Raw genomic sequence first — 21,371 nt, 5'->3', positions numbered from 1 at the left:
ATCCTTAATTTTAGCTTCTTCGTAAATAAACCTCCTATTTTATGATTGAGATTTTCGGTCAGTTTTAGAGGTCTGCGTTTAGTAACACCACCCACAGTTTTATTTTAAAGTTTTTTGGGGGGTTTCATTATTTATTTTTTAACAAATTATTATTTAGACTGTTTATCCTTTATTTGTTCCCGTTTGTTCCTGTAGTATGATCATGCTTTAAAACACTCCAGCTCAGATCCTGTTGTAACATGAGACAAGTAAAACATTGCTCCCTTTACAGTCTTTACCGTATCCTGTCATTCAGACCACAAATACTTAACTTTTATTTCAATTATAGCATTTAGAATTTTTGAAATATCTTTCTAAAACACGTGTATTCAATGTCTTAAAAACATGATCATGGACATATTTTTGACCATAATGAATCCATCCTGTGATGGCCAGTCCTAGAAAGATAAAACACCATGTTTCAAAGCTCAAAGTTTGTTGAACATGACAATATGTCCACCAAATACTCCAATGACGTCCACTGTCGACAGATCTCAATCCAACAGAGCATCTTTGGGATGTGATGGGATAGATTTACATCATGGATTTGCATCCGACAAATGTGCAGCAATTGTGTGATGGTTTCATGTTCATCCAATTTCTGAGGAATGTTTCTGACATCTTGTTGGCTTCTGAAGCCAAAGGGGAGTCCCATCCACTACTAATGAGGCATACCTAATAAAGTGACTGGTAAGTGCATGTTATAAACACTACTAAAAACTATCAAAGTACAGATGACATCAAACTAACCTGAAATACTTCAATCTTATCTTTATGGGATTAGCACATTTAAATGGTTAAACAGCCTGGTGGTCTAAGAACATAAAAACAAAATCTGACAAACCAAATAGTCTCAATCAAAAGAATAACTGACAAACTGGAAGACCAATAAGTCCATCTATTTAGGCAATCTTCTTGCTGTTTCCAGGCAACAGCTTAACTTTTACATCTTCAAACAAAGCTGCCTCTTTACTTACCAATTATAGATAAAACTTTTCCTGACAATAGTTTCACAACTGAGATATTTTCAACATAAGGTTCCTGCAGTGTACACATGCTATTTCACTCTGAGAGATAGTTGACATTACTGAGAAGTTACAACACCTGCTCCAAAAAACGCAAGATGTTTCAACACACAGTGCTGCTGTTACTTCGGTTAGCACCTTTCTTTCTTTCTTTTTTACCCAACACTTGTTTTTTTGTGCATTAATTGGTAGACCTTGCAGGACAAAGTTTCCCGGATCATCAGAGTGGACGACATGAAAATGCTAAAAAAAGTATAAGAGCAAAATTGTCACTAGGTCTTCCAGTTTCTGTTAATCTCCTTATGCACATCCTGAATACATGTACAAGAGTTAGGATACAAATACAATGCAATTCATTGTGCAGAATTTATCACAGCATTGTTTGTTTGGTTAAAATTTTAAGAACTTCAAGAGGTATGAATAGTTTCCTATGTAGGCCCAGTGAACGTCCAATCTCACTGTCATATACGTATAGCTACTGTTTTGCTGATAATTAATGTGGGTAAAGGTTGGTAACAGGAAAATACCGACTCTCAAATTTTCATTTCATTTTATTTATTGTACTATGTATAAAGCGCTTTTAAAAATCCTAATAAGGAGACCAGATTGCATAACAATAAAATCATAAAAACACATAAAAAGATAACAGAAAAAAAATACTTTAGTTTTAAAGGTATGTGCTAATGAACATTAAAAGCCTTTCTGGACAAATGCATCTTCAATTTGCTTTTAAAAAAGTCCGGTTTGGGAGGTGCGAGGGGCGGCTCAATTTTGGACAAGCTGAAGGTTATATAGCCTTGTACAATACTGTACAAAATAACAAAAAATGGAATGAGGGATTCTTGGCATTTAACAACATATATGCAAAGAAGTGAGATCACCAACTGAAATACAATGAATATATTCATAAAAATATTCAGGTAATGAGGGCATAATTGTTTTTAATTCTTCATTTGTTTTATCAAAGTGCAGCCTAAATGTACTACCAACAACAAGACAACCTCCACCTAAGTTATTTTTTAAAGCTGTTACACAATGGTCAGGAACACATATATGATACATTCAACTGAAGATCCAGAAATAAAAAATTATATTGGCTACTCTGTGCAGGTTAGCTATTTAGAAAAGTCCTTACTGCTACTACACTGCAGTGCTGTGGTCAGACGTCTTGGTCTTGCTGGTGCTGAGACTCTTCATGTAAGTGGTGCTGGCCTCATCGTCGTGGAATGCGGACTCCAACACCTTCAGGATGGATTTGCTGAATTTATCTCTGAAGTCCTGGCCCATGAATACGTACAGTATTGGGTTCAGGCAGCTGTTAACAAAGGCCAGGCTTGTGGAGAGTGGGAGCCCGATGGTGATGACATAAAACAGTGTTTTGCTTTTGTTGGTTGGATCAAATCTTTTTAACTCAATTATAGTCATGAGGTGAAACGGAGCCCAGCACAGGAAAAACGTGATGATGATGGCGGCAATTATCTTAAAAGGACGGCTTGATTGTTTGGCCAGTGTGGGGCTGCTCCTTATGCGGTGGAATATCATGGCGTAACAAAAAACGATTATACTGTAGGGGATGATGAAGCCCAGGAGAACACGGGTGATGGTCATAGCTCGATGGCGAAAATATTCTAATTGTATCACAGATGGATTGGTGTTATTATTAGAGAGAGCATAATTATTGTAGCAGATGATGCTGTTATCCATGTCTTCAGTATCTCTAAAGACAAAGTGGGGCAGGCTGAGCGATAAAGAGAACACCCAAACACACAGACTCACACAGGAAGCCTTCTTCACATTCCTATGAATCTGAGCCCAGATGGGCCACACTACGGACACAAACCTGTCCACGCTGATCACCACCAGGGTGTAGACGCTGGCAAACAAGTTTAGAAAGCTCACTGTGCTGTTCAGCTTGCACATGAACTTCCCAAACACCCAGTGGAAATCTAAACCCTGGTATGTGATGCTGAGGGGAAGGAAGGCCGTGAAGAGGAAGTCAGCCACAGCAAGGTTGAGAAACCAAACTGTGTTAACAGTTTTCTTCATCCTGAAGCCTGTCACCCAGATAACCACCCCGTTCCCGAGCACACCAAGGACACAGGCCACGCCGTAAACACAAAGAGACATGATGTGTAAAGAATATTTCAGATTATCATAGTAGTCTGAGGAGGAGATGGGATTTGCTGTGGTGTTGATGTGATCGATGAAAGTGGTTGTGTCCATGGCTGTCCTGATGCCTGAGGACACAATGAGCAAAGATATATTGCAAGGGGAATTATTAACTTTTAATAATTCTCTGCTGTACTGTTTAATGTACAAAATCTTTTAACTTTTTAGAGCTTTTATCGACGCACTAATCAGAGATTTGAGGCTTATTTTCGATGTCTGGGTTTGGTAAAGCTCTGACCTGCCAAACTGGTTTTATGCAATTCAGATTATCCTTTCAAAACCATAATTTAACAGCATGCAAACATTTTTTTTCATATTAATATAAGGAGCAGAATCTGTGTTGCAACATATTTTTGAGAGAGCTGTTGCCATAAAGCAAGGCTTTACAGATTTAAAACAAAATTAAAATCATTACAGAGTTTACATTTTAAATTGTCTTTAGTTTTCATTTTGTCGATTAATTGCATTACTAAATGCAAATGTGTATTCCCTAAAGATTGTAGACCCTTATCTTAACTCTGAGATCTCCAGAAGTCATAGTCATTCACATTTTTTGGAAGAAAATTTTACTTCTGCATTTCCTTCCCACTGATACAGTCTTAGATATTACAAGAAATACAACCAATGGCAATAAACGTAAACTATTTTTAATCCTCATAACAATTTGTAGTTGTGATATATACATACACAACATTAGTTAAGCAATTTTAATTTTTATTCAATCTTTTTTCTTTTTAAATAACACAAGTTTGACAATGCGAGTACCAGTTTTAATAAACCGTTGAGATCACAGAACTAAAGGATGAAAGGGACAAATTAGTTGGTGCATCTCGTGGAGCTTTTGTAGTTGTTTATATCTGTATAGATGTTCATGATGGTAGCCTAAGAATATAAAAATCTCAATAACTTTCAACAATCATGCATTCATACTTTTGATCAAATTTATAGTTTGTGTATTCCTTTAACTTTCAACAGTGATTATTTAATGAGAAATCGAATACTGTCTGGTACAGTAAAAATCATAAAAAAATCATATATCTGGATTTGTATTTAAACTGTTTTAGTTCTACTGAGTTCTTTTGGCTGAAAACAAAATATTATATTAAATTATTGATAGGCCTACTGGGCCAGCACACCCTATAGAGGTAGCCAGTTCATTGCAGGGCTACGTATTGCTTTATGCATAAAAATGTTTAATTTAAGATCACAACCTAATCTAACATGATTTTTTAGAGTATCCAGGGAAGAAAAAGCACGTGCGCATGCAAACAGGGAGAAAATGCAAACTTCATACCTTGCAGATCTTTTTTATCTCCTGAAAAAGACGCCTCACCTGTGAAACAACATAGCCAATTTTAGGGAAACTAATTGAGTTTAAATGTAATAATTGAGTAACATACCTTTTCTGAAACCTCTTTTGCCTGATGTGGGTCAGTCAGTGGCAAAATTACCCTAATAAAACACAGGCCAGTGAACAAGAATTTATCTCTGGGTGATAATGCAACCACCCACATTAAGGCGGACCCAGAGGCCATGCAAAATATCTTGTTACATACTCTCTAAGTATCCTGCAGAAACATTGTTGTTATTAAAAGGGTGTAACAATCAATATTGTACCATGCTTTAAAGTTTACTGTGTAATCTGCCTTTCTAAAGCTATTGCAGGTCTGAGGCTTAAAATGATCATTAAATTAGGAAACCAATTTAGTCAATCTCAGCACCATATAGTTTAAGATTATAACACAAAGTAGGACAGACAAGATGGAGCTCTTTCTTCCATATTTATTTACACATCCTTTAGAATAATAAAAAAAAGCAAAGGGACATCAATTCGCTAAAGACATTCCTAAAATATCAACACCCTAATCCACATTTTACTTTCAAGCTGGATTTCGTAATAGCAACAATATTCTTTGTAATTAAAAAGTGACATTATTGTGCCTCTCTCTGACATTAGTGCTGGATTTTTGCTTGTGTTATGACTCCTGATTTACACAGATGTTTATCTCTTTTCCACCAGAAAGAGAAGATGCACAAACATATGTCAGCATGTTCTGTGTAGCGTGTTTAAAGTGTGACCACTTCCTTTTGACATAGCACGAACATACTTCAAATGTGTTCCACAGATGAACTGATCCAAACTTGACCTTTGCAGTAGATCTGAGCATGCATGACTGCTTGTGTTGACTCTGCTATGGTTTGGCCAGATATTACTCCATCTTAAAAGATTAAGATGGAAGAAGAAATATCTATTGAGATTGAACTTAGCTTTTTAAAAGTGTTGAATCACAGTTAACTTATGAGTTAACAAAGGATAAATTACTTTTTCACAGAAGGAGCAGGTTGATTTGGATAGTTTTTTGTCCTAATAAAAAACATTTGACTTGAAAACGTTTTTGTATTTACTCGGTTTATTACTGTCTCATAATAAAATTAGTTTGATAATCTGAAAGATTGAGTATGACAAGAAACCAAAAAGAGAAGAAATGTCTAACAGAGGGAAACACTTATCACAGCACTTTACCTCCGTAATTTAAGTATAACAACAAGTACATGGTTTGTTTACATGTAACAAAAAGGGGAACATCCAGGTTCAAAAAGGGGTATAAACTAGCAAAGAGCTGAATGAATCTGATGCTCTGAAACTACAAAAAAAGGGAGAAATCTCAAAGTGATGCCATACTTATGAAATTTTAAAGGGCAATGTACATTACTCCATCCTGTTGAGATGTAATAGGAAAAGTGTATTCATTTTTGTGGTTGGGTTTTAAAGAAACAGAGAAAAAGGAAATTAAGCCAAGTCAATTGCTGTATCCCATTTGCTTAGTGCAACTATCTGTACCTATTCTGGAAGCACAGAAGGCTTATGTTGGCTGTTATTCTTTTTCATGTTTAAAATAGAGATCAACTGTCGTAACACCTTGTCTTACTTTAAAAATTGTGCATTTCCTATTTATGAATGAAACTTAATTCATAAAGCAATGCAATTTGCTCCGATTTGTGCATGTTTTATCTGTGCTATGTGTTTTACTTGCGCCAGTGAATTGTCAATGCATATATGACCAGTTTGAACCTATTTCTGCTCCAGGACATGTTTAACTAGGTGCCATTTAAGAATTAGGCACTCAAACTCTGATTTGTGCATATTGTGGGTTTACTCCTGAGTTTCCAGCTTTTTGTCATTGAGCACATGTTTTGAGATCCAGTAGTATTCATACACCTTGGACTTTTCCTATTTATTATTATACAACCAGCAACAATGTACATTATTTAAAGCTTATGTAATAGAACAACACACAGTAGGTCATATTTGTGAAATGCAAGGAAAAAGAAAAATTTTTCCAAACAAAAATCTGAATAGTGTGGCATGTATATCTATTCACCCCCAACCCCCCCCTCCCTTGAGTCAGACCTTTGTAGAACAACCCTTCTTAGGAGGCTTCTGAATGTTAATACAAGGTTCTGTTTAGGACTACTTGTCCATCATGCTTTTCTTCAGCAGGGGGAATTGGTCAGATTTCATGGGAAGATGGTAGAAGCCAAATATTGGGCAATTCTGGAATAAAACCTATTGGATGCTACAAAAGCCTCCTGACTGGGGCAGAGGTTAGAACTCATGCAGAATAGTGCAGCTTGACTTGGGTGATTTACATGAAAGCAAAACCATGTGTATCATGTTAATCTGTCACGTCAAATCCCAACAAAATCCATTAAAGTTTGTGGCTCTATGAAAAGCAAAATTTCACACCTCAACCCAACTCCTCCACATCCCATTCAGACACAAATTCTTGCCATACACCAACCACCTCCCTACCTTCCAACCACACCCCCTACTTTCAGACCCCCTGCATGCACTTAGGATCTCAGAGGAAGATGGAGGCCTCAGGACCTGATAATGTCTCCCCATCATGCCTGAGAGCCTGTGCCGACCAACTGGCACCCATCTTCACTGAGATTGTCAACAAGTCACCGGAGCTGTGTGAGGTTTCCTCCTGCTTCAAATGCTCCACCATCATCCCAGTGCCCAAGAAACCCACCATCCTAGGATTAAATGACTACAGGCCTGTCGCCCTGACGTCTGTGGTCATGAAAACCTTTGAGCGACTGGTGTTGAAGCACCTGAAGGACTCATAGGACCCCTACTAGACCCCCTGCAGTTTGCCTACCAGGCAAACAGGTCGGCAGATGATGCAGTCAACTTGGGTCTACACTTCATCCTGCAACACTTTGACCATCCAGGGATGTAAGCCAGGATTCTGTTTGTGGACTTCAGCTCAGCCTTCAACACTATCAACCCAGACATCCTCCACCAGAAGCTCATGCAGCTCTAAGTCCCTGCCTCCACCTGTCAGTGGATCACCAGCTTCCTGAAGGACTGGCAGCAGCAGGTGAGACTGGGGAAAGAACCATCAGCACCAGTGCCCCCAGGGGTGTGTTCTCTCCCCACTCATCTTCTCCCTGTACACAAATGACTGGACCTCACCTGACCCGTCTGTGAAATTCCTGAAGTTTGCAGATGACACCACTGTTACTGGACTGATCCAGGACAGTGATGAGTCTGCATAGAGAAATGAGGTGGATCGGCTGGTACACTGGTGTAGTCAGAACCACCTGGAACTTATACCACTCAAGACTGTGGAGATATGGTAGACTTTTGGAGATCATTCTCCAACACACCCCACTCACCATTCTCAACAACTCAGTGTCTGCTGTGGACCACTTCTGGTTCCTAGGAACCACCATTTCTCGAAACCTGAGATGATCCTCACACATAGACAATGTTCGTAAGAAGGCCCAGCAGAGACTGTACTTCCTGAGGCAACTCAAGAAGTACGACCATCCTCAGGAGCTGCTGGTCATCTTCTACACTGCCATCATTCAGTCTGTCCTGTCTTCATCCATCTCAGTGTGGTTTGGCTCATCCACAAAACAGGACAGGTCCAGATTGCAACGAATAATCAGGTCTGCAAAGAGAATCATCAGGGCTGACCTTCCCTCCATCCAGGACTTATACAGGTCTAGAGTCAGGAAAAGGGCTGCTAAAATCTCTGCAAACTCCACCCATCCTGCACATAAACTGTTTAGACTTTTACCTTCAGGTCGGCGCTGCAGAGCGCAGTCTACTGAAACCAGCCGCCACAGAGACAACTTCTTCCCCCAGGTTGTTTCTCTGATGAACACTTGACATTATATTCCATTGTAAAGTCAATTGTGTATATATGTACATTTAAAAAGATATTTATTATTTTAAGAGCCAAGTGTACTGGAGTCATATATATCCATATGTCTGTCCAAACTTGGCAATAAAGCTGATTTTGACTCTTCTTCTTTTTATTCTGATTATTTTTTTGGTCTGATGTAATTTGGTCTGGTGTAGTTAATCTGTATAATTTTTTTCACAGTCAATTGAGTTACTGAAACAAATGAACCTTTCAATGATATTCTAATTTATTGAAGTCTAAACAGTAAATTGTGGCCATTGAGCTTTTAAGTGAGACAGCTAATCCTGCAGGATTAGGCTGTGTTCTTGGTATACTTGGAAAAACACAAGTCAGGAAATCTCAAATCTCTTTACGTTTGTCTTAGCAAAACGTCTTCTAAACTCAGACTATCCAGCAGATTTCTGAGCGTATTTATCTTGTCCTGCTGCATATATCCGCTTGCCATCAAATAATTCATTGCAAGAGTGTCATGACTCATTGAACTCTTAAAAAAAGGCAATGTAATGTAAAATATGTGAAGAATACATAATTTTAGTAAAAATAAAAAATATATCATGTCTATTGCTTCCCAACTTTAAAATACCCTAGTAAAAAGGTTCAAATCCCACTGCTCTTATGGGTTCGTCTTTTCATAAGCCTTTAATGATCTGATTTTCAGATGACCCTTTCTTTTTCACACATGATGTGAAAGCACGGAGTGGGCTGCACTCGAAGAAGTGATGAATGTAGAAACAGTCTTGAATGAGAAATATTTTGCTTAATAGGTGTTCAGTTTTGATATTAAAGACGTCAGCAGATCCGAGGAGGAAGTGGATGATTAATGCCTGGTGGTGAAATGGTTGTAGCTGATTCAAAAATAGCAGAACATGGACTGCTGACTCAAAAACCAAACTCTGGACATAAACTTGCCACATTGCTATTTGTCATTTGTGATTCAAAAATAGAAATACAAAATATCTAATCATCTTTGCAGAAAGTAACAATAAAATCACATCTTTCAAAGAACCCTAAGAAACGAGTACATGCTCAACGTTGCACCTTATTAGTCGCTGTAATGAGTGTATTTCTATTGTATTTATTCAAAAACAAAAACAACAACCACAGTGAATTGCAAGCAGTTCTTTGGCACAACTGTGCAGAAAGGTAGAGCTGCCAACACAGCAAAAGAAAAGTGATGTTATATCACATAATAACGTGAAAATGTTATTCTGACAACATTTTATGCTTGGTCAATCTGTTATCACGTTAATACAATATATTTTTCATGCTGTAACAAAAGCCTCTTCATGTTTTTACAAGATAATATTTAGAATGTATAAATGTGATCATTTTTTGTGCAAAGATATTGTGGGAACAATACATTTTCCTGTTAGAACATAAAAAATTATATGTTCAGAAACGCCATCAGTCGTTCCATTTATACATACTCGAGACTGTATCAGTTTGTTATAGGAGTCAACATGCCATATTAATTTAGGAAGGCATTAACATGTATATGTTGCATTAAGGGATTTATGTGTCAATGCCCAACCCCACAGAGGTCAAGATATTTTATTAAATGTCTCACAATGATCTGCATGAAAGCATAACCATTACATTTGGTGTAGTTTGCATCCACGGAGCCTCCTGTGCCTCTCCACTCGATCAATCGGAAATATGTTTCTTCTCAGCGTGTGCTTCCTTATCACAATACTGTGCAAGCTCATGGTCTAAGCTGCTGAATAACAGCAAAATATCTCTAGGTCTCAATGCAAGCATGAAACAGAACTTATTTAGTTCCTGTAGATGAAACATCTTCTGAACCACACATCTGCATCGTCATCAACTTCATTGTGTTATAAGGTAAACATATATAATATTTTAACATTAAAAGCTATCATGTGAAAATGTAAAAGCTTTATTGTTCAAACAATATAGATTTCATGTTTGAACAATATATTATTGTCCACTTCCTCCAGCAGGCGTGGTAAGGCGTATTTGTCACTTCCTGTTTTCACTGTTGCACTCGGTGGATTGTTTGGTGTGTGAAGGCTCTCTCATTTGATCTGATTTCTCTCTACTGTGATACCTCTTACTTGTTCTAATACATAAGCACGTTAAAACACATACTTTCTGTTGCTGCTTTTAACGTTTGGGGACTCTCTGTGTTTTACACGGTTTTTTCTAGTAGTGGTAAGGGGTCGCTAGCTTAGTTTTGCCAAAACAATGTCGGACTCCGTGATTTTCTCTGGTCCCCTCCCTGATCTGACCAGTGACGACATGTTTAGTTGCATGCTGTCATTCAACCACTGGCTGTCTAGGTGGTGTCCAGAAAACAGTGTGGGCTACATTGATAATTGGCGAACATTTTGGGGAAAACCTGGTCTGATCCGGAGACACGGCATCCATCCCACTTTGGATGGAGCAGCTCTTCTTTCTGGGAATCTGGCCGAATTTATTAGTTCTCCAAACCTCTGACATCCCTGGGTTCAGACCAGGAAGCAGGGTCGTAGTTTAACACTCCTCTCTGCAGCTTCTGTACTGCTACCCACCCATTACCCTATTAAGACAGTGTCTTGCTCACGGCCAAAATTGAATAGATTAAAAAATAATCTAAAACGAGGAAATCAGGAAAATGTAATAAAAATAAACACAACTCAGACTAAAAAGAAAAATAAAACAATTAAATGTGGCTTACTGAACATAAGATCTCTCTCTTCAAAGACATTGCTAGTTAATGACCTGACTTGTGACAATCAGATTGATTTACTTTGCCTCACAGAAACCTGGCTGCAGCAAGAGGATGATGTTACTATAAATGAGTCAACTTCTACTAATTATTTAAATTTTCACATTCCTCGAAATACTGGGCGAGGAGGAGTAGCAGCAACCATCTTTCAGTCCGATTTATTGACTAGTCCCAGACCAATCAATAGCTACAACTCTTTTGAATATTTAATCCTTAGTTTTCGTTCGTTCGTCGTCTTCCGCTTATCCAGGACCGGGTTGCGGGGGCAGCAGACTCAGCAGAGACGCCCAGACGTCCCTCTCTCCAGACACCTCCTCCAGCTCCTCCAGGGGGAGCCCAAGGCGTTCCCAGGCCAGCCGAGAGACATAGTCCCTCCAGCGTGTCCTGGGCCGTCCCCTGGGCCTCCTCCCGGTGGGACGTGCCTGGAACACCTCCCGAGGAAGGCGTCCAGGAGGCATCCGGTGTAGATGCCCGAGCCACCTCAACTGGCTCCTCTCAATGTGGAGGAGCAGCGGCTCTACTCCGAGCCCCTCCCGGATGGCCGAGCTCCTCACCCTATCTCTAAGGGAGTGCCCGGCCACCCTACGGAGGAAGCTCATTTCAGCCGCTTCTATCCGTGATCTCGTTCTTTCGGTCATGACCCAAAGTTCATGGCCATAGGTGAGGGTAGGAACGTAGACCGACCAGTAAATTGAGAGCTTTGCTTTTCAGCTCAGCTCTCTCTTCACCACAATGGACCGGCACAGCGCCCCCATTACTGTGGCAGCTGCACCGATCCCTCTGTCGATCTCCCGCTCCATTCTTCCCTCACTCGTGAACAAGACCCCGAGATACTTAAACTCCTCCACTTGAGGCAGGAACTCCCCTCCAACCTGAAGAGGACAAGCCACCCTTTTCCGGTCGAGTACCATGGCCTCGGACTTGGAGGAGCTGATCCTCATCCCAGCCGCTTCACACTCGGCTGCGAACCGCCACAGCGCATGCTATAGGTCTTGGCTAGAGGAGGCCAGCAGGACCACGTCATCCGCAAAAAGAACAGACGAAATCCACTGGTCCCCAAACCAGACCCCCTCCGGCACTTGGCTGCGTCTAGAAATCCTGTCCATAAAAGTTATGAACAGGACCGGCGACAAAGGGCAGCCCTGCCGGAGTCCAACATGCACTGGGAACAGGTCCGACTTAGTGCCGGCAATGCGGACCAAACTCCTGCTCCGCTCGTACAGGGACCGGATGGCCCCTATTAAAGGGCCCCCAATTCCATACTCCTGGAGCACCCCCCACAGGGCATCACGAGGGACACAGTCGAATGCCTTCTCCAGGTCCACAAGACACATGTGAACCGGTTGGGCAAACTCCCATGAACCCTCGAGCACCCTGTAGAGGGTATAGAGCTGGTCCAGTGTTCCACGGCTGGGACGAAAACCACACTGTTCCTCCTGAAGCCGAGGTTCGACTATCGGTCGGACTCTCCTCTCCAATACCCTGGCGTAGGCCTTACCAGGGAGGCTGAGGAGTGTGATCCCCCTGTAGTTGGAACACACCCTCCGGTCCCCCTTCTTATAAAGGGGGACCACCACCCCCGTCTGCCAGTCCAGAGGCACTGTCCCCGACCGCCACGCAATGTTGAAGAGGCGTGTCAACCATGACAGCCCTACAACATCCAGAGACTTGAGGTACTCAGGGCGGATGTCATCCACCCCCAAAGCCTTGCCACCGCGGAGCTTTTTAACCACCTCGGTGACTTCAGCCTGGGTGATGAAAGAGTCCAACCCCGAGTCCCCAGCCTCTGTTTCCACCACGGAATGCGTGATGGCAGGATTGAGGAGATCCTCGAAGTACTCCTTCCACCGCCCGATAATGTCCTCAGTCGAGGTCAGCAGTCTCCCGCCCCCACTATAAACAGTGTTGGCGAAGCACTGCTTCCCCCTCCTGAGGCGCCGGACAGTTTGCCAGAATCGCTTCGAGGCCAACCGGTAGTCCTTCTCCATGGCCTCACCGAACTCTTCCCAGGCCCGAGTTTTTGCCTCTGCCACAGCCCGGGCCGCAGCACGCTTGGCCTCACGGTACCCGTCAGCTGCCTCAGGAGTCCCACAAGCCAACCACAGCCGATAGGACTCCTTCTTCAGCTTAACAGCATCCCTTACTGCCGGTGTCCACCACCGGGTTCTGGGATTGCCGCCACGACAGGCACCGCAGACCTTTCGGCCACAGCTATGGGCAGCAGCATCGACAATAGATGCAGAGAACATGGTCCACTCGGACTCTATGTCTCCAACATCCCCCGGGATCTGGTCGAAGCTCTCCCGGAGGTGGGAGTTGAATACATCCCTGGCCGAGGGCTCCGCCAGGCATTCCCAGCAGACCCTCACTATGCGCTTGGGCCTGCCGAGTCTGTCCGGCTTTCTCCTCCTCCAGCGGATCCAACTCACCACCAGGTGATGATCAGTGGACAGCTCAGCCCCTCTCTTCACCCGAGTGTCCAAAACATGCGGCCGAAGGTCTGATGATACGACAACAAAGTTGATCATCGACCTCCTGCCTAGGGTGTCCTGGTGCCAAGTGCACTGATGGACACCCTTATGTTTGAACATGGTGTTCGTTATGGACAATCCGTGACTAGCACAGAAGTCCAATAACAAAACACCACTCGGATTCAGATCGGGGAGGCCATTCCTCCCGATCACGCCTCTCCAGGTGTCACTGTCGTTCCCCACGTGGGCGTTGAAGTCCCCCAGCAGAATAATGGAGTCCCCGGGAGGGGCACTATCCAGCACCCCCGACAGGGCCGCCAAGAAGGCAGGGTACTCTGCACTACCACTCGGCCCGTAGGCTGAAATGATAGTCAGAGACCTCTCCCCAACCCGAAGGCGCAGGGATACAACCCTCTCATCCACTGGGGTAAACCCCAACACGAGATGGCTGAGCTGGGGGGCAACAAGCAAACCCACACCAGCCCGCCGCCTCTCCCCGTGGGCCACTCCAGAGTAGAAGAGAGTCCAACCCCTCTCAAGGAGATGGGTTCCAGAGCCCACGCTGTGCGTGGAGGCGAGCCCGACTATTTCTAGTCGATATCTCTCGACCTCCCGCACAAGCTCAGACTCCTTCCCCCCCAGCGAGGTGACATTCCGCGTCCCTAGAGCCAGCCTAAGCATCCGGGGATCGGGCCGTTGAGGTCTCCACCTTCGTCCGCCACCCAATCCTCTTTGCACCGGTCCCTCACGGTTCCCCCTGCAGGTGGTGGGCCCACTGGGGGATGGCCTCGCGTCTCTCGTTCGGGCTTGGCCCGGCCGGGTCCCGCGAGGAGCAACCCAGCCACCAGGCGCTCTCCGACGAGTCCCGACCCCAGGCCTGGCTTCAGGGTGGGACCCCGCCTCCGCCGTACCGGGCGACGTCACGTGCCTCGATATTGTGTCCTTCATGAGGGGTTCTTGAACCATTCTTTGTCTGACCCATCACCTAGAACCTGTTTGCCATGGGAGACCCTACCAGGGGCATTTAGGCCCCAGACAACATAGCCTCTAGGATCATTTGAGCACTCAAACCCCTCCACCACGTTAAGGTGACGGTTCAAGGAGGGGATCCTCCTCATCCAAATTACAAAGCACTAAAACTGCTTCTGTTTGTTGTTTTGTACAGTCCACCAGGCCCTTACTCTCAATTTTTAGATCAGTTTTCAGACCTTTTATCTGATTTAGTGTTAAATACAGATAAGGTTATTATAGTGGGGGATTTTAACATTCATGTTGACACTGAAAGTGATAGCTTAAATATAGCCTTTAATGCTATCTTAGACTCAATTGGCTTTGATCAAAACATTAACAAACCTACCCACCTTTGTCTTCATTCTCTGGATCTTGTGCTGACATATGGTATTGAGTGTAAAGACATAACAATATTTTCTCATAACCCTATCCTGTCTGACCATTTTTTAATAACATTTGAGTTTGATTTAACTGAGTACTCCACAGCTGAAAGAACATTTAATTATAGTAGATCATTATCAAACAATGCTGTAACAACCTTTAAAGAATCTGTTCCACTTTTGATTTCCTCATTATCACAGAAAAACACAGTGGAGGGCAATAATTTTGTTTCTGCCCCTTCACAAATTGATTCTCTTGTTCATAGTGTTACTTCATCATTGCGTGGTGCATTAGACAATGCAGGCCCCTTGAAAAAGAAGGTAATTATTCATAGGAGGCTAGCTCCCTGATTTAATTCAGAGCTGCGTACTTTAAAGCACAATGTTAGAAAATTGGAGAGAAAATGGCGCTCTACACACCTAGAGGATTCCTACTTAATCTGGAAAAATAGCCTACGGTTGTATAAAAAGACTCTTCGCCAAGCTAGAACAGCTTATTTCTCATCATTAATAGAAGAGAACAAGAATAATCCTAGGTTTCTCTTTAGTACTGTTGCTAAACTTACACAGAGTCATAGCTCTGTTGAGCCATCTATTCCCTTAGCTCTTAGCAGCCATGACTTTATGGGATTCTTCCAAAATAAAATTGTTTCTATTAAAAAGAAAATCTTTGACATATTCCCAAAGATGATTACTTCATCCTCAGCAAGTGAGACAACATTGGAAGTAACTGTAGAATCTGATCTGTGTTTGGACTGCTTTGATCCTGTGGAGCTTCCTGAGTTATCAGAAATATTAGCTTCATCTAAACCTTCAACTTGTATGTTAGACCCAATACCAACCAAATTATTTAAGGAAGTGTTCCCTCTGATTACCAGCCCCATTTTAAGTATGATTAACCTATCCTTAGTAAATGGATATGTACCACAAGCTTTTAAGGTAGCTGTAATTAAACCTTTACTTAAGAAACTTTCGCTTTATCGAGATGACTTAATAAATTACAGACCTATATCCAATCTTCCATTCTTATCTAAAATCCTTGAGAAAATAGTTGCTAATCAAATGTGTGAGCATTTACACAGCCTCTTATGGCCTCAGATAATGGACTTGTGTCTGTACCTGTTCTGTTAGATCTCAGTGCTGCATTTGATACAGTCAATCACAATATTCTCTTAGAAAGGCTGGAATATGCTGTAGGGATTATGGGAACAGCGCTAAACTGGTTTAAATTTTATTTGTCTGACAGATTTCAGTTTGTTCATGTAAATGATAAATCCTCTTTAAACTCCAGGGTTAATTGTGGAGTACCACAAGGTTCAGTACTTGGGCCAATTCTCTTTACTATATATATGCTTCCAATAGGTCAAATTATCAGGCAGCATAGAATAAATTTTCACTGTGACGCTGATGACACTCAGCTTTACTTATCCATGAATCCTGATGAGCCCAACCAGTTAGATAGACTACAACCATGTCTTGAAGACATAAAAACTTGGATGACTTTAAATTTTCTGCTTCTAAATTCAGACAAGACAGAAGTTGTCATCTTTGGACCAGAGTCTTTGAAAAAGAAACTAGTCAATCACTTAACCTGGATGGCATTAAATTGACCTCCAGTAATAAAGTTAAAAACCTTGGTGTTACTTTTGACCAGGACATGTCATTTAAATCCCATATTAAACAGGTTTCTAGGATTTCCTTCTTTCACCTCCGGAACATTGCCAAAATTAGAAATATCCTATCCAGGAGTGACGCTGAAAAACTAGTCCATGCATTTGTTACTTCAAGGCTGGACTATTGTAATTCGTTACTATCAGGATGTCCACAAAATGCAGTTAAAAGCCTTCAGCTGATTCAAAATGCTGTAGCAAGAGTTCTGATGAAAATTAAAAAGGGAGATCATATTTCCCCTACTTTAGCTTCCCTTCATTGGGTCCCTGTTAAATCCAGAATAGAATTTAAAATTCTCCTCTTCATATATAACGCCCTTAATGATTTAGCTCCATCATACATCAGAGATCTGATTGTTCCATATGTTACTAACAGAGCACTTTGTTCTCAGACTGCAGGTTTACTGGTGGTTCCTAGAGTCTAGAAGTAGAATGGGAGGCAGATCCTTTAGTTATCAGGCTCCTCTCCTGTGGAACCAGCTCCCAGTTTTAGTTTGTGAGGTAGACACCCTGTCTACTTTTAAGGCTAGGCTTAAAACTTTCCTTTTTGATAAAGCTTATAGTTAGTGTGGGTTAGGTTATCCTGAGCTATCTGCCTTATTTTTTACCTCCGTCGTCTTCCCTCCCTGTTGGATGGAGTACGGGGGAGTCAGGTTTAGCCTAAACCGGCACAGTTATGGTAGAGGTGCAAACACAGCCTCCATTTCTGCTACCTGTATGACCCCCTCTCTTTTCCAATGGTTATGGTCAGTCTGACAGAGAGAGGTATCCCACTTGTGGTTTTTAGTATAACAATGGCCATTAGTGGGCTCAACATGGACAAACTGTCTACTTTTAAGGCTAGGCTTAAAACTTTCCTTTTTAATAAAGCTTATTGTTAGGGTGGTTTAGGTTATCCTGAGCTATCTCTGTAGTTATGCTTAGGCTTAGGCTTAGGCTGCTGGAGGACATAATGACCACTTTCACCCTCTTCGCTACATTCTCACACTACTCTCCAATTTTGCATTATTTGCTGTTTTTTCAGCTTTTAACTTTATGTTCTCTCTCTTTTCTCTTCCTAGAAGCTACACCTGACCTGACTCTGTGTCTATCTGTGACACCTTTCTGGAGGGGGGCATTGTCCAAGCTTCTGCTGGCAACAACTTATTGCTCACCTTCTACCGATGATCCACATGGCCCTGTCTTTCAGTGTTTAACCCTTTCTCTCTCCTAGACAGAGTAATTGATGGAGCTTTTACTGTAACTAACTATGTGCTCTCTTTCAGACTCTAACCTTGAAAACTGGCTCAGAGTTTATCTGTTCTTTCTTTCTAGGTGAAACAACTAAAGGAGCTACATCCATTAACATTTACTTTTCCTTCCCATAGAAAGGACTCCTGGATCAGTGCATCTTTGTTCTCTTTGTGTCTCTGTTCTGTTCTCTCAAACCCCCAGTTGGTTGTGGCAAATGGCCGCTCACACTGAGCCTGGTTCTGGTTCTGCTGGAGGTTTTTTCCTGTTAAAAGGGAGTTTTTCCTCTCCACTGTTGCTACATACATGCTCAGTATGAGGGATTGCTGCAAAGTCAACGACAGTGACTGTCCACTGTCTCTACATGCTCATCCAGGAGGAGTGAATGCTGCAAGTCTCTGACTCGATGCAATCTGCTGGGTTTCCTTAGACAGAAAAACTTTTTATCCAATTTGAATAAATAACTGAATCTGACCGCACTGTTCAATGGTTAGGATTAATTGAAATGTACCTGACTTTTGTGAAGTGCCTTGAGACAACATTTGTTGTTAATTGGCACTATATAAATAAGCTGAATTGAATTGAATTATTTATACTGTAAGAACATGAAAACCTTTCTGTTGTAGCACAGAAAATAAGCAAATCATAATATGGTGATAATATATTGTTCAAACATTGAACAACAAAGTTTTCAGAAAATAATGTGATATATTTCTATTTTTTTTATGCTAAGGTATCAACTCTATGCTTTCAAACAAATTTCCCAATCTCTTCTAATGTGTTATCACTTTATCACAGTTTGGTTGCTTAGGGTTTTTATCTCAGCCATTTTTAAAATTGAACTTGCTTTTTGTGATATTGTTAGGTCAAAGCGGCTGGTCTATCTTAGATAGTTTTCACTGTGTAATGTCCTGTTGTTTTTTGGCTTCCTGTTGTCACCTTCTGACTGTCACAAACATCACATAAAAAGTTCCTAATCCCATAGTATACACTGTAATTTCAGCTAAAAGCTATACATTGTCATATTTCGTTTGGCAGTTTATGAGTGCTACCTTCCCCTGACTTTTGTTTGGGTTTGAAGAACAACCAGTTTTTGTATTAATAACCTCAATGAACTTTACTGAGAACACAGAGGAGATATATCTGCCAGTGAACAATCAGGAGACTCTCATAGCTCAGCATGGTTGTTAAAAAAGCTATTTTCTGAATTTGTACTGACGTAACAAAAACAGTATACCATCCAGGGGTATATTTTTTTCACCAACAAATGTATACTGACAATAAAAACACAGCTTGTTGATGAAGTCTGAATTTCCACGTAGGACTTTACAAATTTTAGTGCTTTTGAACATGGGATTAAAGAAAAAGATGGCTAAATCTGGTGTATCTATATTTGGGCTGATGACATCACAAGAGGCACAGTAGCAGACAGCACTGGTGAACACCGGGTCAACATAGATTGTAAAACATTCCAGCAGCACTGAAGGGGTTCAATGTATGTAAAGTTTGCTCACTTTTTTAGATTCACAGAATCATTATAAGAACACTTAATCAGAAAAATAAAAACAATGGGGTAAAACATGATAAACCTTTTTAACAAATGGACTAAAAAACTTATTGACAGCTCAGTTTGTTAGACATCACCGACCCCCTCCTGGACCCCCTGCAGTTTGCCTACAGAGCCAACAGGTCTGTAGATGATGCAGTCAACATAGCCCTTCACTTCATCCTCCGGCACCTGGACTCCACAGGAACCTACGCCAGGATCCTGTTTGTGGATTTCAGCTCTGCCTTCAACACCATCGTCCCAGCTCTGCTCCAGGAGAAGCTCTCCCAGCTGAGTGTGCCCGACTCCACCTGCAGGTGGATCACTGACTTCCTGTCTGACAGGAAGCAGCGCGTGAGGCTGGGGAAGCACGTCTCTGACTCCCTGACCATCAGTACCGGTTCCCCCCAAGGCTGTGTTCTCTCTCCTCTGCTCTTCTCCCTGTACACCAACAGCTGCACCTCCAGTCACCAGTCTGTCAAGCTTCTGAAGTTTGCGGACGACACCACCCTGATCGGACTCATCTCTGATGGTGACAAGTCCGCGTACAGATGGGAGGTGGACCATCTGTTGGACTGGTGCAGCCAGAACAACCTTGAGCTCAACGCTCTAAAGACAGTGGAGATGGTTGTGGACTTCAGGCAGAACCCCGCCCCACCTGCCCCCATCACCCTCTGTGACTCCACAATTGACACTGTGGAATCTTTCCGCTTCCTGGGAACCATCATCTCCCAGGATCTCAAGTGGGAGCCAAACATCAGCTCCCTCATCAAGAAAGCCCAGCAGAGGATGTTCTTCCTGCGGCAGCTGAAGAAATTCAACCTGCCAAAGACTATGATGGTGCACTTCTACACAGCCATCATTGAGTCCATCCTCACCTCCTCCATCACCATCTGGTACGCCGCTGCTACAGCCAAGGATAAGGGCAGGCTGCAGCGTGTCATTCTGTCTGCTGAGAAGGTGATTGGCTGCAGTCTACTGTCGCTCCAGGAACTGTACACCTCCAGGACCCTGAAGCGGGCAGGGAAGATTCTGGCTGATCCCTCCCACCCCGGTCACAGACTCTTTGAGACTCTCCCCTCTGGCAGGAGGCTGCGGTCCATCCGGACCAAAACCTCACGCCACAAGAACAGTTTTTTCCCATCTGCCACCAGCCTGGTTAACAAAGCCCGGAAACCACCTTGACACTCTACCTTTCCCCCCCCCCCCCCCTTTTTTTTGCTAACAGGACACCTGTAACTTTTAACTCTACGCGTTACATTAACACTCAGCATGGACTCCTGCTTTACTTACACAATGATCACCTGCACTGTTGTATTGCTCTTGCATCTTATACTGCTCTACATTTACTCTCACTCACTTAAAACTGTGCACATATATTTATATTATATTGTAGATATGTTTATACTGTTTAATTTGTACTGTATTGCACCAACTACGCCGAAACAAATTCCTTGTATGTCCAAAAACGTACTTGGCAATAAAGCTTTTCTGATTCTGATTCTGAAGTGTTCTATTTTTCCTATATGTGATTGAGAAGACTGACAAATAAGATGTCATTTTTCAAGATAGCAAAACTGTAACCAAGTCTTTAATAAATCTGCTAGCTTCAGAAAAAATTTATAAAAATTGTACATTCAACACCAGGTCAGAAGAAAGTTCTACATCCTAAAAAAACATATATTACTATTATGACACCACAACATCGAAGTTTGCAACATTTTAGTACAGTGTGTGCACGAAGCACACACTGTATTGTCTGAACCACCTACCAATTTACTAAATGATTGATTGACTGAATGCCAAGATACATTAGAAACACTTATATAAAAGATGTTTAGTCTAGTGTAGCTGGTCAGAATGAAAAGGTACAATAAACA

General features: G+C 42.0%; 1 protein-coding gene across 1 annotated transcript; it reads right to left on the bottom strand.

Moving 5' to 3' along the window:
- Window positions 1–1,597: 1,597 nt before the first annotated feature.
- LOC124864795 (chemerin-like receptor 1) lies at window positions 1,598–4,687 on the bottom strand. Its single transcript, XM_047359710.1, has 3 exons — window positions 4,634–4,687; window positions 4,528–4,566; window positions 1,598–3,301 (listed from the first exon to the last, which is right to left on the bottom strand). Exon 3 carries the CDS (start codon window positions 3,285–3,287, stop codon window positions 2,205–2,207), a length of 1,083 nt encoding a protein of 360 aa, XP_047215666.1. The 5' UTR covers window positions 3,288–3,301; window positions 4,528–4,566; window positions 4,634–4,687; the 3' UTR covers window positions 1,598–2,204.
- Window positions 4,688–21,371: the final 16,684 nt, after the last annotated feature.

Source organism: Girardinichthys multiradiatus, chromosome 3 (assembly GCF_021462225.1).
Source record: "Girardinichthys multiradiatus isolate DD_20200921_A chromosome 3, DD_fGirMul_XY1, whole genome shotgun sequence".
Lineage (NCBI taxonomy): Eukaryota > Metazoa > Chordata > Actinopteri > Cyprinodontiformes > Goodeidae > Girardinichthys > Girardinichthys multiradiatus.
This window is presented reverse-complemented; position numbering and strand designations above follow the sequence as displayed.